The sequence below is a fragment of the Engystomops pustulosus genome, chromosome 4, assembly GCF_040894005.1.
Source record: "Engystomops pustulosus chromosome 4, aEngPut4.maternal, whole genome shotgun sequence".
Lineage (NCBI taxonomy): Eukaryota > Metazoa > Chordata > Amphibia > Anura > Leptodactylidae > Engystomops > Engystomops pustulosus.
This window is the reverse complement of record NC_092414.1, coordinates 98,001,244-98,029,074: the sequence shown is the minus strand read 5'-3', so window position 1 is coordinate 98,029,074 and position 27,831 is coordinate 98,001,244. Positions and strand designations below refer to the sequence as shown.

The 27,831-nt window shown below is 40.7% G+C and overlaps 1 protein-coding gene across 1 annotated transcript; it reads right to left on the bottom strand.

The window, feature by feature from the left end:
- Positions 1–26,338, bottom strand: TWF1 (twinfilin actin binding protein 1). Its single transcript, XM_072146854.1, has 9 exons — positions 26,096–26,338; positions 16,124–16,201; positions 15,346–15,524; positions 14,703–14,798; positions 13,022–13,126; positions 12,347–12,472; positions 6,301–6,451; positions 3,919–4,040; positions 1–3,063 (listed from the first exon to the last, which is right to left on the bottom strand). The coding sequence occupies exons 1-9, from the start codon at positions 26,118–26,120 to the stop codon at positions 2,893–2,895; spliced, it is 1,053 nt and encodes a 350-aa protein (XP_072002955.1). The 5' UTR covers positions 26,121–26,338; the 3' UTR covers positions 1–2,892.
- Positions 26,339–27,831: the final 1,493 nt, after the last annotated feature.

The following is a 27,831-nucleotide window of genomic DNA, read 5'->3' as shown; positions in this document are numbered from 1 at the left end:
TTGATGCTTTCAGGTTGTGTTTATTCACAAATATTCTTCATGTGTTTTTTTTTTTCTTCATATGATTCAATAGTCATACATATAGGTCAACCAAAATTCATTAAAAATTCAATTATTCTATTATAAAGTTGCATAATCGGACAAGATTGTAAAACATGCCATTTCAATAAAACATGTTGTAGGCATAACAGATAAATTATCCAATTCCCAGTTTTAAAGCATTGAAAAATGTCTACAGTTCAAGAGTTACAAAGTCATTAATAATTATTTTTAGTCTTTTATAATCAAGCATAGTTAAGGCCTGGCTCTAGGTGAAGTAAACATTTGTGCAGTATCTCCTCAGTAGAGAAAACGATTTGGGCATGGAAGACTACAGTAAGAAAATATAAAGGCTGGTTACCTGCATGTAAGTTCAGTCCAGTGATTTGAGGTTGGGTGCGGGAAATCCCTCCTGTGCACGGAGTGAGTTTCTCACACCAAACTCCATTGTAGGCAATGACCTAAAGGAAAACATTAAACCTACATTTATCCTTGAGATATTCTGATGTCTTATTTTAGTGTTTAAACATGCAAATAACACGGGCAGTACTGCTCTACACTCTGCACTTATACACTAAGGCGCTGCACAACAAAAACAATTTGCTTTACTCAACAATCCCATAGAAGCTGAATACAACAGAACACATGGCTGTCAATGGTAGGTAACAGGTCCTCCTATTGCCGTGATTAGTGGTGTCTTTACAAGCCACACACAGATCAGACTTTGTTGAACTTGATGGACATATGTCACCTACCATTCCTAATAAAGGGTCAATCAATGTAATAACACAGCATATTTCAACATATAAATCTTTGGTTCCAAAAGGTCAAAGTATTTTCAGATTTAACAAGCATAGTAAAAGATGAAAAGGGGGAAAAAAAACTCTTTATTCTGTGCCAGTGCTGAATAAAAGGCTGAACCACTGAGGTAAGTGGTAAAACATTAAAGGGGTATTTCCATTTCAGCAAATGAATGTTATTGCACGTCTCGTTCGTATTACACAGAGTTATCAGAGCCATGTGTTATAATGAGCCGTGCACCTGTGTGACCATGGTCAGATTTCTGTCCACTGGATGTAAACATAGAAGATTTCTATAAAATGGCAGCAAGCAGATATCTAGAAAACTGTTAGGAAGTGATACAGAAAGTATATTGGAAAATTGTATAACTTTTTATAATACAAACAATAACATTAATTTGCTGAAATGGGAATATCCCTTTAAGTCTTTGACATATAGGATGAAGTATGAGTACATAAAATGATAAAAGATGGCTGAACCTCCCGATAACAAAGATACATAATCAAACAATAAACAAGGACTACGCCTACACTGGTGGCTGAAATGTTGTAAAGGGATTTGATTTTAACTGATACGAGTGCATTATTACTATGTCTTATACAATGTTATATCTCCCCGTTTGTAAGAATATATAGAGCACATAAAACTATGAACTATAGTGCTCAATCTCCTCCCAATAATATGACAAGCAGCACCATAAACACAAGTTTGATATTGCATAGTTTAATGTCATAATTGTGCCTTAATGCATGTAAAAGCAATTACAGGGGCTTCATATGCTGAAGACCCTACCAAAGTCAGGAGTATTTCTACAATGCTGTTGAAACGAAGACTAAACGGATATCTAATTCTACAACAGCTGATGATCGGCTCTCCACTGGGAATCCCCGGCCATCGGGAGAAAAGGTTATCCAACGTGACAATACTTTTATGGTTAAAATGATATAGGTTTATTAATAAGGTCTGTGTACTTATTGCTGCTAAAACCAATTCCTGAGATAGACCAATATCTAAAAGTTACATTGGATATCACCTTTCTGGATTCTGGCCTCTTTTATTGCCTTTTATTAATGCCTTAAATATCCAAGCCTTATATGCATGGAAAATCCTAAAATATTAGTAATATTTATTATTCCCTTTATTCTGCTAACATAATTACATGCAACAATATGCTGGCTATTCAGTGCAAGTAATATCTGCATATGTGTTGTATGTGACTTCTGGAGTGGATCAGACTTCCTAGGAAATCATGTACATCAGTTACTGTGAGAAATAGATAGACAATCTATAACTGCAGAGCCCACATGATTGCCAAGTGTACTTCATGGCCATGGCAGAATGCCTGTAGTAAACCAATCCTTACAATGACTTGTACAAGTTAGTGTTTCTTTTACATAAATTGCAAACATCTAAAAAGTATGAATGATGTATTGCCTGTTACTATCCCATGAAAAACGCCACCTCTACACATTTTTAAAATAAACTAAATGAAGAGATTACTGAGACCAGAAATGCCATATATACAAATATATAGTGGTAATAATTTCAATTTAGCATTATTTTGTGCATACCACCTAATGCATTGCAAAGTGCACCTCCTTTTTTTTAATCTTTTTTTTTTTTTTTTTTTTTAGTGAAGGCCAGTTTAGTTTTCACATGTGGATCAGTACTTAAAGGGATTTTCCAGGAATTCAAAAAGCCAGCAAATTTAGTGATCCAGCAGAGCCACTCTGATAGTGGCCCACTGGCTGGTGACCACTGCTGCCAAACAGTGACATGTCTTACTGAGATCACCACTGAGCTGAATTGGAGAGGCAAGTAAATATTCTCATTATTTTAGGTAATTTGCAGCTTTTTTTTTGAACCCTCATAGACCCCACATTAACGTACCATCAAAAGTATCCATCAAAACATTTCAGGACAGGAGCTGAAAGTGACCACGAGTAGAGGAATGACAAACTGAAAACATCATTTTGTTGAGTGCATAGATGAACCCAGGGGTGGAATGGTCACAGTACGCCTTTCCACACATGAAAATCTTGTTGCAGTATACTAGTCATTGGCTGTTTCGGCTTCTGCAGGACCTCTAATAAGCCTCCTGATGCCTCGCTTTCCAGCTGGGCCCTTCGGCTTTGCAAAATTTTGCTTGTGTGCATGCTGCTTAGGGTGCACTTCATCATAGAGGTAATCCGATGTTAGTTCATCTCCGTTATCTATTTCAATCTGGGGGGGGGAAGCATGGGACCAGTTAGTTGACTAAACCATAATATGCCTTATAGAATTATTATAAACTTTGTTCTAATGTAATACTTAACAACATTCTCGACATCATAAAGCCATCATTTTGACATTTTAGGTTACTAACAGTAGACGCTGGAATCTTACAACTCAGTAATAAAGGTTTCTAGCATATTACAATTTGAGGCTGATATTTCCAGTAGACACCCTGGGTTAGGGATGGCAAACCTTTCGCAAAGTGCCCAAACTACAACCAAAACCCACGTATTTTTTGCAAAGTGACCAATGTGACAATTTAAGCAGTAATTTATTACTCCCTGCTCTTTTACAAGTTTAAATTGTATAGGCACCTGAGGACACAGTGCCATAGGTTCACCACCACTGCCCTAGGTTGGATTTATCTTAAATTAGAGGGATTTTATAGGCATAGCCTTAGGACAAAGCAGTATCATACCAGTAGGGATCTAAGTCCCAGAGAATGATAGTGTTGGGCTGTGCACTGAAGTAACAGTACACAAGCTGTTACTGCAATGTGTGCTACAATACCAGAATCTTCTGTGAAAAATAGACTGACTGCTGGCCGAATTTCATTGTCTGACTACAGTGCAGAGAAGGGAACTCCATGTATCAGGGTAATATATGAACTGCAAACATGATTACAGTATGGTGCAGCTGTTTTGCAGGGAAGAGGGGACACCTTGCATCATACATCACTATGGTGCTCAGAGTGCACATCCTCTGCACTGTGGTCAGTCCATGAAATCCGGCCAGCATAGTCTGTTTTTCATGGACGGACCACTGATGAACACACTTTCCACACAGCAAAAGATGAAAGATTACCTTCTTGACAATTTCCATCATTAGTTGTCTCTCAATGACATCTAACAACGGGCTCTTGCAGCTGGAATAAAGCATTCTCTCTCGTATACTGCAGTTATACCCAGGCATTGAATAAATGAACACTGCAAAACATAAAATACATTTATAAGCAAAAACAGTTACAATTCAGGTTAAAGAATGCAGGTGACAAAAGGGGTTCTACCAAACATTTACTTTATCCCCTATATCAGCGGTGGCGAACCTATGGCACTCGTGCCAGAGAGGGCACACAGAGCCCTCTCTGCAGGCACGCGTACCATCTCCCCAGTTTCATTAGTCGGAGCTCCGGCAGCCAGGATCTGTCCATTGCAGGATGAAGCTGATTGGCTCTGCTCTCACTAGTGATGCCTTAGTGAGACAGTAGTAGCCGATCAGTGCCCGCCCTCCTCCTCTTCAGCCCGAGAAACAGCGGGAAGAGAATGGAGTGCAGCTCACAGAACGGAGCTGACAGCAGCAGAGCAGAGATACAAGGTCAGGAGCTGCTGGGGCTGCTCACACACAGAGATGTGCACACTTACAGAGGTCCTGGCAGGTGACACTAAACCAACTATGCATACTTGTGGTTTAGTGTCCCAAATCCCCCTGTATGACAGCTGTCTGTGGCCACATTGCCTGTATCTGAAGTGCTCATCACCTGCACAAGGAGGCCAGTGAAGCCAAGACAACCCCACTGTAAGCACCCTATGTAAAATGTAACCGGGTGCTATGGTGCATCACTGGCCGGGTCGTGCAGGTGATGAGCGCTGTGGGCAGAGGCAAGTGTATATGTGGCCACGGACAGCTGTCATATGGGTGATCCCAAATCCACCTGTGCCTCCACCCCACAACAACCACTTTGCCCTACAAACCACCTCCCAAAATGCCACTTTTTTGCCATTTTGCAACATGTAATAAAATGTTATGAAAAGTGGTCAAATGGCTGTACAGTCCTCAAAATGGTAGCACTGAAAGAGTCATCTCATATAACAAAAAATTACACCACACACAGCTCCGTACACCAAAGTATGGAAAGGCGCTCAAAAAATTAGCACCAGAAGATGGCAAAATGACTTTTTTTTTAGTACAGGAGGTTTTAATTTTTGTAAATGTATACAAACATTATTAAACCTATATAAATATATTATCCCTGTGATCATACTGACCCACAGAATAAAGAAGACATGTGGTTTGGGGTGCACAGTGGAAGCTGTAAAATCCAAGTCCACAAGAATATGTCACAAAGGCATTTTTTAACCAATTTTACTGCATCTGGAATTTTTTACCACTTCCCAGTACAGGGAATTGGATATTAAATACCATCACTATGAAGTGCAATTTTTTACGCAGAGCTCACGGTGGGGAGTAAAAAATGGAAATGCAAAAACAAAAAGGGGGTAAAGATGGCAATATTTGGTCCATGAGCAGCCTAACTTATCACAGTCCCCTAGTCCCTGCATCTACTCAGGACTACTGTCACTGTATGGGGGTAATGATAATCAGTATATGGCGGTAATATTCCTCACTGAATGGCAGTAATATGATATTCAGCACTATATTTGTATAGCATAGTATAGCAATACTATTGGTAACATTGGTCTTTCTATAGTCTTTATTACCAGAATGATGCTATTTATGTGGTTGTAAAGGTGGCAGCATCATATGGCAGTATTATTTGTCTTATTGTTAGGTGGTATTGTGGCACCATTGGGCTAAATTTCTGTGTTGGCACCTCGCGATCGAAACATTGGCTTTGGTTTGCAGTTTGGGCACTCGGTCTCTCAAACGTTTGCCATCACTGCCATATATACAGCATAGTGGATAACAAACAGATTGTTGAGGTCTGACTGCTGGGATACCAACCAATCACAACATCAGACCCCTAGTATTCTAGAGAAACAAAAAATGTCTGTCACTCTGGCTGTTTCTTTCACATTAGAACGCCGCATGTGGATGATATTAACTGCATGCTGTAGCCCTTTTCTAACTGGACTTGAAGAAGAGTTTTTTTTAAATCAATTTAATACAATAATTTATTTTCCAAACAGGTAAACATGTTTTGATCTGCATCTGTAAAATGTTTTCCTTTGGTTCTGTCACCCTCGAATAGTATTCTACAGAACAGGGCTCCCATTCTCCCTAATTGATGGAGCTGCAGGACAAGCATGTGTCCTTTACCTCCATTCAATTGTATGGTAGTGCTGGAATTTGCCGAGCACACAGTGTGCGCTCCCATTCACTGTCTATGGGAGTTCTGAATATAACAGACAAACGAGAGGAATGGCAGGATGCATGCTAAACAGAGGAACACACATCAGGCCTTATGAATGCATTTAAAAAGATGGATATTAAAAGAAAATACAGTACCTATGGAATCCAAGTAATCCCCTTCATGGGAATGCTTATACAGGAAAAAGTGGTAACGCGCAGCATCCTTTGGGATCCGTGCCGGCAAATCCTTTACATCAGTGTATGCAGTGTTTGCCAAAACAATAGTTTCATTCTGTATATCAATTTTCTGCGGAAAAACATAAAGGGTCAATAATAAGGATCATTAACTACATGACATGAAATAAATTTGGATACAAAGTGCTGACCGACATATGCAAACCAATGTATCTGGAACGTTTACATGTATCATATACGGTATGTGTCCAATATATTTGCATAGAGAGCAATATACACTGGAGATCAAAATGAGAGAAAAATGTACACTCTCTTTATTCAGAAATAATGTAATCTCCAATGATCAACATTTCAGTAGGCAGTGTACAGGTGTTTGCTTTTAATGACTTCAGCACATCTGTAGCCACAGGACATCACTAGTCTCTCACACTGCTCTGGTGGGATCTTAGTCTCTTCCACAGTTCTGTGACTACTGTAGGTGGCTTGGCCATAACTTTGTCACCAAACAGAGGTTTTTCATTGGGTTTAGATCAGGACTCTCGGCTGAGCATTTCATTGTTTTAGTGTTTTCTGTTTCAAGGAACTGTTTACCTGTTTTGTCCCGTGAAATGGGGCATTGTCCTGCCTGAAAATTACTGAATGAGTGAAGAATGTAATGAAGTAACCACTTGTTGTTAAAGAAGGTTCTGATACACACTTGCATTCACTCTGCCATGTAGCTGTATGTAAGGTCGGTCCTGCTGCAGAAAACAATTCTCAAACCATGGCACTTCCTCCACCACCTTGCACAGGGACTTATTTACACACTATAGGTTCAGTCTTTCCCCTTTTTTGTTGATGAACATAATGTTTCCCATTAGATCCAAATAAATTAAACTTGCTTTCATTATTAAAACGAATTGTGGACTACTTCTCCTCTGTCAAGACAACATACTCCTCAGCAAAGGCGAGTCTAGACTTTTCATACTTATCATGCTGCTAATACAAAGCTTTGTCACAGCTTAAAGGGGTATTCCCATTACAGCAGATTAATGTCATTGTTTTTAGGATAAAAAGTTATACAATTTCCCAATATACATTGCCCACTGTTTTCTAGATCTCTGCTTGCTGTCATTCTATAGAAAGCTTGTATGTTTACTTGCATTGGACAGAAATCTGACCAGGGTCACACAAGTGCACGACTCTAACACACAGCTCTGATTACTCTCTATGACAGTGATGGCGAACCTTTTGGAGACCGAGTGCCCAAACAAAAACCCACGTATTTATCGCAAAGTGCCAACACAGTAATTTAAACAGTAACTTTCTGTTCTACCAAAAATTCAACAGAAGACGGACCTCCATCGATAATCTGCCCATACCTTCTCACACTTTCTACAGTCTGAAGAAGCCAAGGATGTGTTGCATTAAAATAACGCAGAGAGTAGCATCTACATTGCCTGTGGCTGCAGGTGAATTCTTTAAGTCATGTCTGGAGAACTCTGTGCTGGGGCAATGTGGCCTGGGTGCCCACAAAGAGGGCTCTGAGTGCCACCTCTGGCACCCGTGCCATAGATCGCCAACTCTGCTCTATGATATTGATGAGCTGTGCACCTGTGTGACCCTGGTCAGATTTCTCTCCACTGGAAGTAAACATAGAAGTTTTTTTATAGAATGACAGCAAGCAGAGATCTAGAAAACTGTAAAGAATTGATAGAGATTGTATATTGGGAAATGTATAACTTTTCATCATAAAAACAATAACATTAATTGGCTGAAATGGGACAACTCCTTCAAGGTCTAAATGCTCTTAAGCTTCGAGACACTGTATGACAAGTCAAATCCTTACCCTGTTCAGTGCTAAACTGACAAGAAATAACAGCTGCTATGTTGAAACGATTACGCATGTAGATTCTCCGCATTATCCTGTCCTCTCTTGCATTTGTCTTTCAAGATCAGCCTTCTTGAGGCACAGACTTGGAACGATCAACTTCTCTTGCTGTAGCATGGAGGGTTCAGTTACTTTGGAACAGTACACTATTTTTGAAATGTCAGTGCGAACTGAAAAATTAGGCTGCCAGTTAAATAGGGCTTGTCAGATAATTAAAAGGGAACCTACCACCACGAATCTACCTATAAAGGGCGTGAGGATAGCCCTTTTAAGGGTTAATCCTCACGTCACCGCACTGTTTCGATAACTTTTATTATCTCTTCAATGACAGACGGCAGGTTCGTCGGACGAGGGTGCGCAGCTACGAGGAGATGCGTGCTGAAGATTGTGGGTAGGAGGGGTAAAGAGGCTACTGGGGCGTGGAGTAGCCGCGCCGTGTAGCCTCATGTCCAGGTACTCCACGCCTCAGTAGCCGCATAACAAAATTTTCATATAGAGATAATAAAAGTTATCGAAACAGTGCGGTGATGTGAGGATTAACCCTTAAAAGGGTCCTATTGATCCACCTACCACCCGTTCTACCTTTATAGGTAGATTCGTGGTGGTAGGTTCCCTTTAAGTAAATTAGCACTGTGCCAGAATAAGACCAATAACACCAATAATTTTCAGTTACCTGAAAGTGTTCTCTAATTTTGATCCGTGTTCTTTTACAATAATCTCATTTACATTTTTATTATGTGCCTTTGAATATATACAGCTTATGAAATAAGCTTAAATACTGCTGTTTTACTCATGTTAGGATAGATTCACATAGGACTACATTTAGGAAGCTGTGTGTTGTTCTCCAATTTTAATCTCCAGTGTACGGATATTGACCAATAATAAGACAGAACAGCACTGCATAAATATTAAAGGTTTCACTTCCAGCACTATTTACACTGAACATAGTAATCAAGAAGGAGCAGTGCAGTTTATCGGTAGGGCACTGGTTATCTCTGGGAAACATATGCTATAACAAGATTACTCTGAAACATCTGAATAGTATGTTAGAAGTCTTTACACAAGAGAACTACAGACACATGTTCGTTATACAGGCGGTCCCCTACTTAAGGACACCCGACTTACAGACAACCCATAGTTACAGACAGACCCCTCTGACCTCTGGTGAAGCTTCTGAATGCTTTACTATAGTCCCAGACTGCAATGATCAGCTGTAAGGTGTCTGTAATGAAGCTTTATTGATAATCCTTGGTCCCATTACAGCAAAAAAGGTTTAAAATCCAATTGTCACTGGGGCCAATTTTTTTTTTTATCTTGATCTACAATTATAAAATATACAGTTTCGACTTACATACAAATTCAACTTAAGAACAAACCTCCAGACCCTATCTTGTACGTAACCCGGGGACTGACTGTATTCTAATTCTACTTAGGAGACTTTACAAATCTTAAAACCATAATCCACTAATCATTAATGCAAGTATGCACTTCTATACATTTATGAATTTCATTTTTAATTTAGCATGTTACAAATGAAAATACATCTAACATCAGATTTACTAATTGTAGAGGATTAATATGCGCTTCCCCATCCTGTCCCTCTGTGCTGTAATCTTAGTTTATTATTTCTTTGAATAGCCGCATTTTGAAGAAAAGACATTTGTAAAATATGTAAAAGGAACCTTTCACCACATTGTCACATGTACAACCAGTGACAGGTTCCTATAGGGCTCTATTAACTGACTGACACCCTTCGTTTAACTAAAAATTGTTTCCCTTATAGCCTCATAAACCACCTTTTATTTTATATTACCTGGCATAAGAGGAGCGTCTCCTGCTTGGCTGGCTCCTCCCATCTACTCCTACCCATGCTTTATGCCTCCTTACTAATCAGCAGTTCATGTCATGTGTCCAGGTTGACATCTCAGGTCCTTTAGCCTCTTAACAATCGCAAACTGTACCAGAACTGTACTGTACTGTATGTGATCACATGAAGTCATAGCAGCCTCCAAGGACTTCTACTCCTCTCCATACTCCATGGAGGCTGCTGTGATTTAATTTAATCACATACATAGTGTACAGTTTGCTATTGTTAGAAGGCTAAAGGACCTTCAATGATGTCACTCTGGTCACATGTCATGAATGTAAAATTTACAGAATATGCTGTCCTGCTATAGAAAGCCTCATTGTTTATTTCCAGTGGACGGAAATCTAGCCATGGTCACACAGGTGCACGGCTTATTATAGCACACAGCTCTTATTACTCTCGAAGATACTAATGAGCCGTCCATCTATGTGATCCAGTGGACAGAAATCTGACCATGAAGTGAACATAGAAGCTTTCTATAGAATTACAGCAAGCAGAGATCTACAAAATTGTTACAGAAAGTATATTGGAAAGTTGCATAACTTTTCATTATACAAATAATAACATTAATTTGCCGAAATGGGAATACCCCTTTAAGTCTTTCCTGCAGCTCCATCTATATTCTGCCTTCAGCTGACAGGCCTGAGGGGGCACATTACAAATGCCTAAATCTCCTGAACTCTGGAACCTATAAACAATTTGGGTACCATATTAAATAGGATAATCTCTTCTTTAATATAAGAGAGATATACACTCAAAGTTACAGTCGAACATTTCAAAATATAAAGCTGTATATAAAAATCTTTTACTACAACTATCTACAAGAGTGGATATATCTGGTTCTATGAAGCATCCAGATATCATATTAAATGGGATAATCTCCAGGTTTAATATGACACCAGAATTGTGTTTAAAGTTTGTCATTGTCATGAAATTTATAAACCTGTGAAAATAGGACGTATTTAGCATTATGGCGGTCGTGAAGAGTTTAATTATTGCTTTTGTGAAATGTATGTATCAAGTGTGTATGTGTACAATATATAATTCTTAGACTATGTAATACACATTACATTTGTGCATGCACACAAAAGTAACAAAATATTTTGGGTACAAAATCAAAAGCAAACACTAAATACAGGCAGTCCCCGGGTTACATACAAGATAGGGTCTTGTAGGTTTGTTCTTAAGTTGAATTTGTATGTAAGTCGGAACTGTATATTTTATCATCGTAATCCCAGCCAGAACTTTTTTGGTCTCTGTGACAATTGCATTTTAAAAATGTTGGGTTGTCATAAGAATCAATATTAACACTAAAGCTTCATTACAGACACATTTGATAACTATTATAGCTGATCATTGTAGCCTACGACTAAAGCACAATAAATTACCAATATCCAGAGGTCCGTTTGTAACTATGGGTCGTATGTAAGTCGAGTGTTCTTAAGTAGGGGACCGCCTGTACTAGAACGTTCCCTTTCCTGTAGTGAATAAACATTGTTTCCACGGGCTTGAAGAGGATGCATTGCCAGATTTTACAAAGACAAAACATTAGGGATTGGAAAATGACTATTGATGACTTACATCAGCACAATTTGGTCTATGAGATATATTTAACAAAACATATAAAATAAGTTTTCTGATTCCAATTCTGTGATTCACCTTTAAGGGGTTAAATATATGATCTTCTCCAACCTAATGAAGCCGGAGTCCTTGCAACAGAGAGCTCATGAGTCCAGTGTATTGAAGCACTGATCTCAATCTTCCAAGCAGCAAGAAGAGGTACACAAAGGAGTTTATCAAATCAGTCAAACTGTAGGTGGGTGGTAATAAAAGCTCAACTCCTGAATGCACTGAACTTTTGAGCTTTCGCAATCTTTTACAATACCGTGAAAAGCTGATCATAATATCAGGCAGTAAACGTTTTAAAAATTACTATATTGCCATTTTGACATTGCTTTCAAAGGAACTACACCACCTTTATCATATCCAAGAGATCTACCTGATGTATGCAGTCTGTATTGTAAAGTCCAGCTAATCTCTTTAACCAGATATTTCAGCAATTAAGCTATAACACTAGCCACTCTGTTTCTTATTATATTATTAAATAATAGTAGTGCAAGATTATAGGTGCTGTAGAACTAAAAATAAAAGTTATGTGAAATCAGACCTCCCAATGCTGACTTTAAAGGGAACCTGTCATCAGGAAGGTCATTTTTACATCATGATTTTTTCCAGTAATACAAAAATTCCTGAAATCTTATTTTACTCACCAGCTGAACATAATTAAGCTTCTTATTCTTTAATTGATCTAGTGCCTGGAAAGCATCCCTCTCTACTGGAAATGCAACTCCTTGAAGAGTCTGGTGTTTAGTGTCTACAGAAATTTCTGTCTGCGTCTAAAATGGGACACATAAAAAGTACATTTACAGATTTCTGCACACATTTCTGTGTTACTTTTAAACATAAGATTAAACATATCATACACACATAGGGGGAGATTTATCAGAAGTGTCTGAAGTAAGACTGTTCTGGTTGCCCATGGCAACCAGAGCTCAGCTTTCCTTTCATAAACAGCTGTGGGAAAATGAAAGATGGGCTCTAATCAGGATGGGGCTACAGAAAGGGCTGCCGTACATGACACATTATATGGGTTAGATATGGGTTATTTGTGGGAAAACCAATTTTTTTTCTCCCAAGGACCATGGTAGGGGGTTACCCGCATTGGTCCCTGGAAAAATATTTTGGGTGCAGCTGGTCCCCGGATACAAAAAGGTTGTGGACCACTGATTTAGGGTAAGTTAAAATTAAAGAGAATCTACCAGCTCCCACATCATGCCACACGTAAAACATCACTGTGTAGCACATTCTATAGGCGTTTCAGACATCTCGCTCCTTTTACCCATTGATCTGTCATGGTGTCTTGAATGCATGATATAGTGTCTCACCTCTTTTAGCTTAATTTGTCGCAATTCCTCTTCTGATGCAGTAAGGGGTGCAGGGGCTGATCTGCAGACCAAGTATTTATGGTAACCACTGAGCGAAACATCTTCCTATATACAAAAATGGCATGAAATGATACAACATTCTGAAAGTCACCTATTTATCTATCTATATAGTTTAGCGGGAAAAAGTTTAGCATGTTTTGTATTTTATTTATTAATCTTACAACATATGTTTAGTAGAAATCATCTAGTCGTGGAGGTGGTCCTATAAGTGATTTCAGGGCCCCCGTGTATTATTACTACCACCTCCATGTTTATATGACTGCTTTCAGGCCTAAAAAAAACATATAGATAAATATATGACAAGACAATTCCAAGATGATGCAGCAGTGAAAAAAAAAGGATACATTTCCACTAAATGTTAACGTTTCACCCTCTTTAAGAAGGTAGTTTCATGCTAAAACTGCATTTTTAGCTCTAAGCTTGAATTGTGGCCTTTTGTAACTAGCCTTAAAGGAAATATTTTCCCACTCAACTACCCATGATTTATTAAATGTCCTCCACAAACAAAAGAAAAATACAGCTTTATGTAATGGTGATACGTTGTAAAAGAAAACCATCCAGGTGTCTAATTTGCAGCTTAACAACAGGTCTACCTAATAAGAGGTTTCCACAAGCCTCACACCTTGGATACTTAATCACACTGTGCTGCTCCCTAGGTTAGAATGCCATGACAGACAGACTGCCAACCACATAAAGGTTTCTGAAATATTCCTGGAAATTAACGGCCGGTTAGTAGCTGCCTGACAGTACTTCACAAGTACAATGTCTAATTTACATGATTGTAAATGCTGTAATACACACAATAGGTTTTCTTTATAACCACTGTGAAATTATAAAACCACATTATTTAATTATATACTCCATTGTGTACTTAAATGAAATTGGATGCAGAGCATGCAGGAGGCGCTTCTTCCCTCCTCCTCTCTCGGCAGCTAAGGAGAGACAGAGGGAACAGGCTGACCCTGGATGGAGGTTTATGTGAGCATTCGGTCCTCTACGGCGTCCTGTGCAGAATCTAAACTCTCTTTACTAACCCATCCGGTGTCCTCCTCCCCATCTTTTACCCGGAAAACACCAGATACATACCAAGCTCCAGTCTTCTCTGCAGTCCCATTCATCTTGGACCTTGTATATAAGATGGCGGCTGATGGCTGGTTCAAGCAGCAGAACTTTTATTTATTAAATTATTTAATTCTGTTCCCCTATAAAAAATGGCTGGACCATTATACAAGCTCTTATACCACTTGTGTCACCCCTTCATCCTCATAGACTGTAAGCTCTTGCGAGCAGGGCCCTCACTCCTCTTGTTCTGTATGACTGTTTGTACTCTATAATGGCTTATTTTATTTGTATATGTCCCTAATGATTTGTAAAATCGCTATGGATTATGACGGCGCTATATAAAGATTATTATTATTACAGGGTGCAGACACTGCACTGCTTCAGCTTCTGGTTTGATCTGTCCTCCAGCCGTGGGATGTTCTCCTCCCCCCGTAGTATTACATAGGTATAAACTAGTATGGCTTAAAAAATGTGTTCATCAACATTAAATATGCTGTAAAACACAACAGTAGCTCTTTTAAAGTTGCATTTAAACTTACAGATAAAATGTCACACTTACTTTAGTTGTTCCAAAAAGTTCGTCTTTTATGTGTCCACCTCCAAATTCCTTTTTTACCGTTGCCCTGGTTGCAGCATACAACATCTTTTGTCGTACCTACATGTACACAACAAATAAGATCAAAGAACAACAAAGCATGGCCCTTTCATAAAACAATAGTATGATTTTATATAGAAGATAAGTAACGCCCCCCCCATAAAGGTCATTTAAGATCTAAAGAAAAATCATGCAGGATTTCTACTCCTAATTTTCACATAAATGTGGAGCAAAACATGTGTCCAGATGCCTTCTCCTGTGTTTTCCTGTAGACCCGCAGATCTCCCACCAAAACCTTGAATTATGCCTGTAGGTGAGTGCTTATTCGTGCTATTTTTAATTGGTACCCTTGGGCCAATTATACTAATAATTATTGATAACTATTATTGCTATGAAATTGTATTTACAAAGGAATTGTCTTACAATTAATTGTTGTAGTAAGGGTCCATTGGTAGCCTGTTTTTTCCCCATTCTACATTGGCTATCTTTTTCTTCTCATTTTTACCCGATAATAGTTGACATTTGTTATATGGTTTGAATTGTTCTTTTGGATTAAAATAGATTTTTAATAAACTGATACTATTTTGGCAGTAGGTTTTGCACTTACATGGGAGTAGTCTGGAGACCAGGCAATAAAGATCCACTCATAGCCCTGGGCGTTTTGAGAATCCAACCGATATAAGATGTAACATGGCTGCTTATCTTCTAATAGTGGTAAAATATAGCTGTCATAATCTTTGTCCCAGGAGCTTGTTGACTTTTCACGGACGCTTACAATCAGTTGTTCTGTGTACAACATAATTAAAAATTAAAGTTAATATGACAAAGATGAAGATCTGAGGACAATGAAACTAAAAGTTCCCATTGAACAAGAGTCCTATTTAAATTGAACCAGCTCGGCAATTTCTGTCAGCTCCATAGAGATTAATGGATCACAACAGTCATGCGCAACCGTCTGCTCCATTAACCTGAGGGACCCCTCGTTTTCGCGATCTGTGGGGGTCTCAGCACTAAGACCCCCACTGATCAGCAAGTTAGGCCTTGGATAGGGCCTAACTTTAGTTTGTGGGAAAACCCTTTTAAGAGGCATATCAACGTGCTTGCACATTTAAGTTCTACTTTATTTTCAGTTTCTTTTCACCTCAACAATGCAGAGAAACATGTCAGCTTTGTTATAAAGAACAAAACCTACAAACAGCTTATAGACTGTAAGCTCTTGTGAACAGGCTCCTCATTCCCATTATTCCATCAGACCATGCAATCACTCTGTCATGACTTATTTTGTGTGTATATGTACCCCATGGACTGTGAAGTGCTGTGGAATATGATGGTGCTATATTAACATTATTACAGTTCATAATTATAAATAAATAAACTTTACAAACCATCCTCAATGTCTAGCTTCAACAGTCTATATTTTCCATTTCTGGCTTTGGCAAAGGTTTCTTGAACATCTTCACCCGCTGTTGAAAAAAGAAATAGGTCAGAAGTCTGAGAGTTTACATTTAATACCTGCTTTAAAATCATATTTATCTCAATATAAAAATGATTACACATCAGATATGTCACATATGCAAATGGTACACTTCCACAAAATAATACTGTTTAGCATATACAGGCAGTCCCCGGGTTACATACAAGATAGGGTCCGGAGGTTTGTTCTTAAGCTGAATTTGTATGCAAGTCGAAACTGTATATTTTATCATTGAAGTTCTAGACAATTTTTTTCTTTTGCCCCAGTGACAATTGGAGTTTCAAAATTTTTGCTGTAATTGGACCAAGGATTATCAATAACCTTCATTACAGACACCTTATAGCTCATCATTGCAGTCTGGGACTATAGTAAAGCATTCAGAGAGCTTCACCAGAGGTCACAGTGGGCAGAGGGGTCCGTCTGTAACTATGGGTTGTCTGTAAGTCGGGTGTCCTTAAGTAGGGGACCGCCTGTATTGTCCTTCATTGTATTTCATATTTTTGTACCCGATTATCTATATTTTAATATGACCCTGAGATTTTGTTCTTTTCACACTGATCACAGAGGTTGGGTTCACAATTCGTTTTTTGCTGTAGGTTGTAAGCACACTTTGGATGGATTCCTGCTGCGTCCTTACAACATATGGTACGGACGTATCCCCCTGTATGATCATACAGTGGGATACATCGCCCGGTGACTCCTCCTCCCCAGGGGAGGAGTGAACAGTGGCAGCAGCCGGTGATTGGCTGCTGCCGATTTTAGGGGTGTTTCACCAGTGATGTCACTGTCCTTATTAGACAGTGACATCACCGGCTTCCTCCCTTCCTGAGCCTATTATGTCGATCAGCAGGAGGGAGCGGGATGGGAAGTCGTAGCTGTCTTGTTCACAAGATACGCCTTATACTGAGCAGACGGAAGCAATAACTATGCCTCTGTCTGCCAGTATATGTCAATGGCTACACCCAGCAATACTTCAGGAGCTTTCCTGACTTATACTAAAAATGAAGTGTGAACCAATGATAAACACCCATACACCCTTTCCCTGCCTGCAGAGTGACAGTGATAGGTTGGAACCCCATTAAAAAAATTAAAGACCCAAATGAAAAGCAGCACACTTGCCATTAACGGTTCTGTTTTGATCCATCAAAGCATCAGAACAACAGTGACTGGGCTGTTAGGACAAAAACAGAACCAAGGCCTCACCTACACAACCTTATTTGGGGGCAGCTCATGGTCCTCATTGAAGTCTGTGCATGGGTGGCTGCACAGTGATTGGAGCAGGAATAGCATCTGCTCCATAATTTACGGCACTGCTGCACAGCACATTCACGGTGCATTCACTGGTAAGGTTAGGTTTGTTATTGTCAATATTAAAGGGAACCTGCCACAAGGGACCTCATTTTCACTAAAGGCAGGTTGCAAAAGCCCATGACAGCTGCATTGCAAATATGCCTGTTTTCTCTAAGCAGAACCCCTGGGACTACACAGAGGATTTTGTCAGGATGCAAGGCAAGTAATAACAGACAATTATATTGTAATGCAAATGCTTAGAGAAGGCAGAAAGGCATATTTGTAATGCAGCTGTAATTGGCTTTTTTTTAACCTGTCATTAGTGAAAATGACGTCCCTGTGACAGATTTCCTTTAAATGTCAATTCTTTCTTTACTAACCCAACCTGTGTCCTTCTCCTGTCGGTTATCCAGCAAACACCAGATATATACCAAGCTCCAGGTTTCTCTGCAGGCACTTTCACCTTGGACTGTATACAAGATGGCGGCTGATGGCTGGTTCAAGCAGTAGAACTTTTATTTATTTTATTATTTTATTTGGTTCCCTTATAAAGAATGACTGGGCCAATATACAAGCTATTATACCTACTGTGTCACCCCTTCATCCTCATAGACTCTAAGCTCTTGTGAGCAGGGCCCTCACGCCTATTGTTGAAACAATGGAATGGGTTGTCAAGTGGTTACTAACTTTGCAGAAATGAATAGCACAGATGAATTAAATAATAAACTACACTTTATCTAGATTATACGTTAATTATCAGCAGAGGCTACTGGGGCATGGAGTAGCCTCTCTGGGCACTAGGAGCAAAGGCAAATCCACGCCCCAGTAGTCTCTGCCAATAATTAACATATTAGCTAAATAAACTGTAGTTTAGGAAGTATTATAGGATTAGGGTTTAGCAAGTTACTAGCCACCTACCATCAGATCTACAGTCAAGGCCATAAGTTTTGAGAATGATACAAATGTTAATTTTTACAAAGTCTGCTGCATCAGGTTTTATAATGGCAATTTGAATATACTCCAGAATGTTATAAAGAGTGATCAGCTTAACAGCAATTAATTGCAAAGTCAATATTTGCCTAGAAAATTAACTTTTTCCCCCAAAACACATTTCAACTTCATTGCAGGCCTGCCTTAAAAGGAGCAGCTAACATCGTTTCAGTGATTGCTCCATTACCACAGGTGTGGGTGTTTATGAGAACAGGGCTGGAGATCAATCTGTCATGAATAAGTAAGAAGCACACCACTGGACACTTTGGGAATGGTGCTTGGCATCATTGTTTCTCTTCTGTTAACCATGGTTATCTCTAAAGAAACACATGCAGTCATCATTGCACTGCACACAACTGGCCTAACAGGGAAGAGTATCGCAGCTAGAAAGATTGAACCTCAGTCAACAATCTATTGCATCATCAAGGAATTCAAGGAGAGAACTTCCATTGTTGCCAAAAAGGCTCCAGGGCGCCCAAGAAGGACCAGCAAGCGGCAGGACCATCTCTTAAAAGTGTTTCAGCTTCGGGATCGGGCTACCAGCAGTGCAGAGCTTGCTCAGGCAGGTGTGAGTGCATCTGCACGCACTGTGAGGAGGAGACTCTTGGAGCAAGGCCTGGTGTCAAGGAGGGCAGAAAAGAAGCCACTTCTCTCTAGAAAAAACATCAGGGACAGACTGATATTCTGCAAAAGGTACAGGGAGTGGACTGCTGTGGACTGCTGAGGACTGGGGTAAAGTCACTTTCTCTGATGAATCCCCTTTCCGATTGTCTGGAACATCTGGAAAACAGCTTGTTCGGAGAAGACAAGGTGAGAGATACCACCAGTCCTGTCTCATGCCAACTGTAAAGCATCCTGCAACCATTCATGTGTGGGGTTGCTTCTCAGCAAATCGAATCGGCTCTCTCACAGTCTTGCCCAAAAACACATCCATGAATAAAGAATGGTACCAGAATGTCCTCCAAGAGCAACTTCTCCCAACCGTCCAAGAGCAGTTTGGTAATCAACAATGCCTTTTCCAGTATGATGGAGCACCTTGCCATAAAGCAAAGGGGATAAGTAAATGGCTCAGGGAACAAAACATAGAGATTTTGGGTCCATGGCCTGGAAACTTCCCAGATCTTAATCCCATTGAGAACTTGTGGTCAATCATCAAGAGTTGGGTGGACAAACAAAAACCAACAAATTGTGTCAAAATGCAAGCATTGATTGTGCAAGAATGGACTGCTATCAGTCAGGATTTGGTCCAGAAGTTGATTGAGAGCAGCCAGGGAGAATTGCAGAGGTCCTGAAGAAGAAGGGTCAACCCTGCAAATATTAACTTGCTGCATTAACTCATTCTAACTGTGAATAAAAGCTTTTGTTACTCATAATATGATTGCACTTGTATTTCTGTATGTGATAAAAACATCTGACAAACACACATAAAAACCAGAGGGAAACAGATCATGTGAAAATATCATATTTGTGTCATTCTCAAAACTTATGGCCATGAATGTACCTTAATAGTTAGATTTCTAATGGTCGCTTTCCTTTAAGTAAGTAAAAGGATATTTAACATCAAAATTAAGCATGGTAAACCAGGGACTCTTGCCCATAGATCCAGGCACTGTGACTGTGGTAATACTGTTATATTTGTTATCCATGGCCTCCTTCCTTCTAAAATCAACTTTTATAATTATGCTTATGAGACAGAAGGTCTAGAACGGGTGTGTTACCAGAGACCCTCCGTGCTGTGGCTGCAATTGCTGTTACACTATCTCAATCTCTCCCCTACTCCTTCAGCACTTCCCACACCCTCTGCCTACTGAGGGGGAAGTGCCTCTTGCACACTTTAACAGCCTGTGAATCTGCAGCATTGAGGGGCGCTGGTAACACCCCTAGATCCCTTCTGGCTTATTGACATCAGCATTAAAGTTGATTTTAGAAGGAAGGAGGCCATGGATAGCAAAGAAGATTACCACAGTTGTGGTGCCTGGATCTATTGCTGCTGAGTGTCTGGTCATATGCCATTTGTGGAAAGGTCACCACTGAGGCGTCTATAGCAATGACCTGTCCTTCAACATCACATTAACTAAAAGCCTAACAGAATATGATGAAACCACAACCAGATAACTAGTGCTGGAACAAGCGAGTCAGGTTTGTTTTTAAGGAGAATTTACTGCAAAGTCTTATGCACATGTTCAGTTAGGGTGTGGGCGTCCCAGTACCACCGTTTAGGTACTAATGACCTATAGATAGGTGTCAAGCTGTGGAAGCTGCGTAAAAACACCTTTAGAGCAACATTAAGCTCGATTTTGACAACCCATTGCAATATTAAATGTCACTCCACTAAGGGGTTACAAAGAGGGTTGAGTAACAAACCAGTACAAATGTGTAAGACATCTACCAGAATTTCTCATGGTAGGTGGCAAAAATTACTTGGCAGATGCATTTTATAGTATGAGGAACAGGCTTTCGTAAATTCAGGAACTGCAGGATGCGCCTAAAAAAGAACTTAAAAAAAAAAAAAAGCTAATGACGAGGAGCTGCTCTGACCTCCATCACTGGAGCGTCTCTCGGATTAAATTTAAGATTTAAATTGATCTGGTGACATCACCAGGACCAGGCTCAACTTCAGAAAGTGGAGTGTGCATATTTGATTAGTCTTCAGGCCAAGGGATGCTCCCGTGACATAGGCCGCCCGACCCCCCTCTCCCCTCGATAGCGTATTTTATAAGTTCTTTTTTATGTTCCTCATACTATAAAATGCATGGGTCATGTAGATTTGCGCACTTACCATTGGAAATTCTGATGGTAGATGTCCATTAAAATATAGGAAACTATATAGACATGTTCTCCTGTACACGTGTGAGACATCAGCTACACAAGTACCTGACATGTTCTGTTATACACATGGCTGCATCTTGGAGAAGTTGAATCCACACACAGGATGCAGGGGCCGCCAGCACCAGGAAGTATAGAGAGGAGCCAGCACCAGGAGTGTCACATCATTATGCAGGCTGTCAGTCAAGCACTGGGGGTGGGAAGGGTTTAGGCTGTGCCTCCCACTCATGAATAAGTGGACCTCTCTCAGGTCATTTGCATACAGCTTTAGTACCTGATTGTTTGAGTTTACAGGCATGTAGAGGGACAATGAAGAGATAGGGGCAATGCTTTCTAATGACAGTTTATGTTGGCATGTTTTGGAGGTTAATTTGCCTCACAGGTTCTCTTTAAGTTGGGGCTGCCTGTATTTTGTTATTAACCTAAAAATATTTTTGCTTCACTGAATAGAATAGTACACCAGGTACAAAGCAACAAAAACCTATATTACTGTATAATATGTAATATCAAGACCAAAACCCGGACTCTACACGATCAGCCGATAGTATTGTATTTTTCAGACTATAAGGCGCAGCATCAATAAATGCCTGCTAAAATGTCTAGGCTAATATATAAGGCGCACTGGATTATAAGGCGCACCTGATTATAAGTATGAATGACCGGCTGATGGCAGACCTGTGCACAGTTCATGGCAGCTGTTGTCTGTAAGTATGGTTCATATATAAAGCGCACTGGACTATAAGTCGCACCTTTGATTTCTGAGAAAAATCAAAAGAATTTTTGTGCGCCTTATAGTCCAAAAAATATGGTAATAGCAAGTTCCTCAGACGTGTCATCTAACATATGATCACTTAGTAACAGCAAGAAGTCGTGTTAGAACAGAACTCAATTTAGGTTATTATTTTCACTTAAGTTTTTGCTTTTTTTATTTTTCATGATGCAGCTTAACACTGTATAATCAATACGACCAGTAGCAATGGTTTATCTCTACACAGAACATCCCATCCTTCCTTATTAGGAAAGAATAGCAGGTCGTAGGCTGATACTACTCTCTGGTATGCAATGAGCGTTGTGCCATGTTTACACATAATGCAGACAGGCGACTGTTAACAAGCTCTGCTACAAGGTGCGTGGAAAGAATAGTGAGAAAATAAGAGTAAAGGTCTAAGGAGGGTGAAGTCTGACTTAAACATCTGAAAGGAAAATCAATAGGCTGCCGTAAGGTATGCCATGGCTGCCCAACACTGCACTAGGTGTTTATATGTAGGACACACAATTCACAGGACATAGAATTAGAACATAATGTAATAAAGGAACCACAATAAACTGTACAGATGACTAAAAGGAATGTCTGGCATTTTACAAAATAGTCTATGAGCAGGATGCAGTTATAAAGTAATAATCTAACCATTACTCACCAGTTAAATGTCCTGCAGTGATGACATCATACACATCATTCTCACAACAGCCAATCACTGATGGTGATCACCCGTGTACAGTACATGACTGCCGAGAACAGAACTTTAAGCAATACAGGCAGTTCTCCAGTTACATACAAGATAGGTTCCATAGGTTTTTTTCTTAAGTTGAATTTTTGTGGAAGTCAAAACTGCATATTTTATAAAGGTAGGTCAAGACAAAAATTTTTTTTTGCCCCAGTGACAAATGCAGTTTCAAAATCTTTAGCTGTAATGGATTATCAATAAAGCTTTATGACAGACACCTAACAGCTGATCATTGCAGCCTGGGACTATAGTAAAGCATTCACAAAAGGTCACAGTGGGCAGAAAGCCCCGTCTTTAAGTAGGGGTCGTCTGTAAGTCAAGTGTCTGTAAGTAGGGGACCGCCTGTATAGTGATGAATGATCCAAGGAGTCCTTTCTCGCCTGCAGAACAGCAGCACATATAGACTAATGGCACACAACCATGAAACACAGACTGGGGCACATTTACGCCAGTCTTTGCGCCAGTTTTCTGACGAACTTTGCACGTTCTTTTAGGTGAAAACAGCTGCACAGGTATTTAAAGAAGTGTCCGCACCACTATTGTGTCACACCCGACCATTTTGTGGGGCAGCTGCACTAGCCTCCATGCAACACAAATTAGGAGGGGTTCCAATAATCAGTCGGGCCGTGATTTAACATGCAAAGTCTGTCGCACGCCCTATGTTAAAGGTGCACCACAAAAAAAGTTGGTGAACTCTGTCGGGCCAGTGCAGGGAAGCGACAGATCCATGATTTTTGGCGCATGTTCTTAATGAATCTGTTACACCTAGCATTATACACAGACAGAGAACTTTCCTACATTCTTAGTAAATGTGCCCCACTATGCATTTCACAGACTGACCACACTGCCGGGAACAGGACTCCGACAATACAGTGATAAATGATAGGAGTCGTCCTTTCTTCCCTGCAGAACAGAAGCACCAACACTGGGATCATGATAACATCATGCAGGGAAGAAGGGAATTCGTACATCACTCACATATCACTATGATGCTCAGAGTCCTGTCCTCTGCACTGTGCTCAGTTCATGAAATCCATACAGCACATTGTCCGTTTATCAAAGACTGACCAAAGTTGTGTAGTGTGGACCTTAAAGAGAGCCTACAAGAACCTAAATCATCCTGTAAGTAAAAACCAGACTCATGCACAATACAAAACCAACCATTCCACAGCCATTCTAAAAGCAACAAAAAATTATGGTGCGTTTTAATGACACATTTTTTTCCAGGGAAGGGGGACAGTGTGTTCACCAATATGCTCCATATCATGTTTCTGCTGATTGGGATTTGCAGCAGATTTTCTGCTCATCCATAGTATAGCAACCATCATGTGTAGACTCCGTGTAAACCTTTCCTGTTTCTGGAGTCTGTGTCTGTCCTTTTTCCCCATGCATGGCTGCCATGCAACGGCCTAAAAACACCATGTGTGTCTTCACTCTTAGGCCCCTACCACACTTGCATTGCAGATCACGTCAGAGTCTGATCAGTCACAGTTTGTTCAGTGTCTCAGTTTTTCACACGCGGTTTCAATGCGTTTTTCATGCGCAGAGAGCATGCATGAAAAGGACTCAGGACTGAGCTCTATCTTTTCTATGGCAATTGATGCGTGAAAAACGCATTGGACTTGCAAGTGTCTCAGAGTGCAATGTGTTTTTGATGCATTTGCATAGACTTGTTTGGTGTGTTTTTCACGCATGTGACTTGCAAAAGTAGAGCATGCTGAGATTTAAACGTGCGTTTAGAAAATTGCAAGTCTGAAATTGATTACAATGGGTCCGAGTGCAATGCAAGTTCTGCACGTCAAAAGCACTGGCAGAACACACGCTTGAAAAACGCAAGTGTGGAAGGGGCCTTATTCTTTTCCAATTCTTGCATCACTCCACTACTTCACTTCCCCCTGAAAATTCCAGACAGACACAGGGCCAAAAAGTGAAAGTATGGCTCCTTAATGTACTCTACAAAATCCTGCACTTGCATCGTGCCAAGTGTGTGCAAAGGAGATTAACTGGGCTGAACCCAGTATAGAAGATATGAATGCAGCATGCCAGGCCAAGACCAAAGTATACCATCTATCTACTATGAAGATTTTTATAAAACTAATAGAAAGGAATTATTTTGTCTATTTTACGTCATCTCCGATTTTGGCTGGGAACATACATGCTTTATCTTCCTGAAACAACCCTTTCAGCTTGGCAAAATGTAACCTGCAGACCTCCATAATGAGCGGTCCTGGAATCCGACAGTCACTACAGGATTATAGGGAAATCCCAGACTAGTAGCTGCACATAAGTATATGGTTATTTTATGCTACACATTCTTGTCACACTATACAAGTATAATGTGACAGCTGGGTACACATTACTTAGTATAGGCCGTGTACTGTCAGTGCGGCAGATACAGTTACACTTGTGAGTGCGCGGCAGGGGTCATCTATCACCAGTGTAATTTGGACACTTTTTGTTGCATAGCTCTTTAATATTTGATGGTTATACATTTGTGGAGTTTGGTGCAGCATAACCAACCCCAATATTATTGTGTATTTCATAATGTACAGATGTGTTCCTGTATCCAGAACTGAAAGACAACCCCAGCAGCTAGTAGCACCCTGCGCCCATCATATTTCCATACATACAGGCCTGAGAGCATATCATACAGGGCAGTACAGCAGAGCTGGCAGAACTCCGGCTTTAGGCAGACGCATCTATCATGAATTTATTTCCTTTAATTAATATCAGAAATCACTAATTTCATTTCAACATCACCGATTGCTGGCTCCCAGTGTGTACCCCAATACAGCGCAGGACCAAGGGGTTCACGGACCCCTGTCCATAAGGTAAAGATAAGATTGGGTAGAAAGCTCTTAAGTGCATGTGCCCTATACACACAGCGCAGGGGTGTACATGTATTAGAGGGTAAGGGAGGACATATAATGTGGGTACAGTATATCCCTATCACACTCTATTAAAGGGCTGGCCTTACATAAGAAGTGTCCCATGGTAAGTCCAATCCCTTGTGCAGTCATCCATATTCTACTTTCCCCTTATGCCCGCGGGTCACAAAGCTCAGGACTTCCAGCAACTCCTCTGGGAACAAGTGGAAAGTAGTTACTGGGTGACCCTATTAGGGTATTGTACAGCACAATGCAGGAGGGTACAACCTGCCACACTGTCCCCTGTGATCGCTATACATGGCTGCTCATCACACACTCCGAGCAGTCTGCGGGCAGCTCCCCACCAGCGGGTGTCCCCGGGCCGCCCCCCTGCACTGAACTCACCCTGGATGCCGGTCTGGTGGGACATGGCGGACACTCTGCGGCTCCTGAACCTCAACCAGGAAGTGACAAGGCTGAGCCGGCTCCCGCGGGATACACGTCACAGGCCTGTGCGAGGGTTGCCGGGCAACGGAGCCGGCTCCAAACACCGGGCTCCGAGCACACACCCAGGTCAGGCGGGCACAGAGCCGGCCCGGCGCCTACTGCGGCCCCAGCTACACGTATAGCAGGGTGTGTGACCTGGGTCTTCCTGACTACTGCCTTGAATAAACTTGAGTAAAACTTTAATTTTTTAAAGTGACATCACAGAAACACTTTACCCATATAAACACTGAGCAGTCCCATAGTAGGCTGTGCTGAGGAGGAGCAGCACCCTCCATTATTACCAGCATACAGTGACTTCTCCTCAGCACATCATAGGGCAGTGGTGGCGAACCTATGGCACGCGTGAAGCTACAGCCGCAGGCAGTAATACAGTATTCATCACTACATTAGCTTCTAGTATAGTGTTATTATTGGCCTTCCTATAGTGGTCTTTATAACCAGAATTCTGCTATTTATGTGGTTGTAATGGTGGCCTCATGATGTCAAAGTGTTATATGTCTCTTGTATAGTGGTATTGTGGCACTATGGGGCTAAATTGCTGTGTTGGCACCTTGCGATAGAAACGTCGGCTTTGGTTTGCAGTTTGGGCACTCGGTCTCTTAAAGGTTCGCCATCACTGTCTTAGGGTGATGCCACACGTGGCGTTTTGAACCCGTTTTTGGGCCGCATTTTTTGAAAACGCATCCGTTTTACCAACTATCTTAATTAAAACGGGTCAAAAACGGATCCTTTTTTTAATGGACTGCTTAAAAACGGCCCAAAAAACAAGTTCAAAACGCCACGTGTGCCGCCGGCCTTAGAAGTAATGCATGCATAACATGTAGCCAGGTATAGGTGACATCTCACAGTGCCCTCACACCTTCTTCAGATGCAGTATTCAGAGCCAGAGGCTGGTGTGGATCACAATGGGGGAGAACATCTGACTGAGAAAAGCTACAACTCCTCCACATCAAAAACTGCATCTGAAAACCTGAATCAGACTCATTTCCTATCTCTTCCATCTGCTCAGGGCTGCCATGACCAGCTGCACCTTGTACTTGTAAAGTTTACAGCACGTATGTTTGCATATTTGAAAATATATATGCAAATTTTCTAAAAAGGCTACTGGGGCATCGAGAAGCCGGAGCTAAGGCTATGCCGTGCGGCTACTCAACCCCCCAGTAGCCTCTTTGATCCTCCTACCCAGACAGTGCACAGCTACGTGGAGCCAAGATCGCGCAGCCGCTGGCCTGTGTTCTGCGCATGTGCAAAACCCCGGCTTCACAGCTGAGTCCCCGCAGCTCCTTGCAGCTGCGCGCTGAAGATGCCTGGGTAAGAAGATCAAAGAGGCTACTGGGGCATGGAGTAGATCCGTAGTGGTAGGTTTCCTTTATAATGCCAGAAATAGTTTTTGGGGCCTTCACTGGCTGAAATCTGCGCCTGTGGACACATTCAAACATTGCGTTTTGGTTGCTTTTAAAATGTATTACAACAGCTGTGGAGATGTGATTTCCCTAATTACATTACTATTTACATTTGTTAACGCTACGTTTAATGCATGCGTTTAATTGCGTTTGAAAAAGCAAATGTTAACAGTAATGTAATAAGGCAGATCACCTCTCCTCAGCTGTTGTGATGCGTTTTAAAATGCAATG

Bases quoted from the DNA above. Each gene is read 5' to 3' on its own strand.
- TWF1 (XM_072146854.1), bottom strand. From the start codon at position 26,120: ATGTCCCACCAGACCGGCATCCAGG. The intron at 16,202-26,095 runs GTGAGTTCAGTG...TTTTTTCAACAG, and splicing joins CCACCAGACCGGCATCCAGG to CGGGTGAAGATGTTCAAGAA. The intron at 14,799-15,345 runs GTAAGTGCAAAA...GTGTACATGTAG, and splicing joins GGTCTCCAGACTACTCCCAT to GTACGACAAAAGATGTTGTA.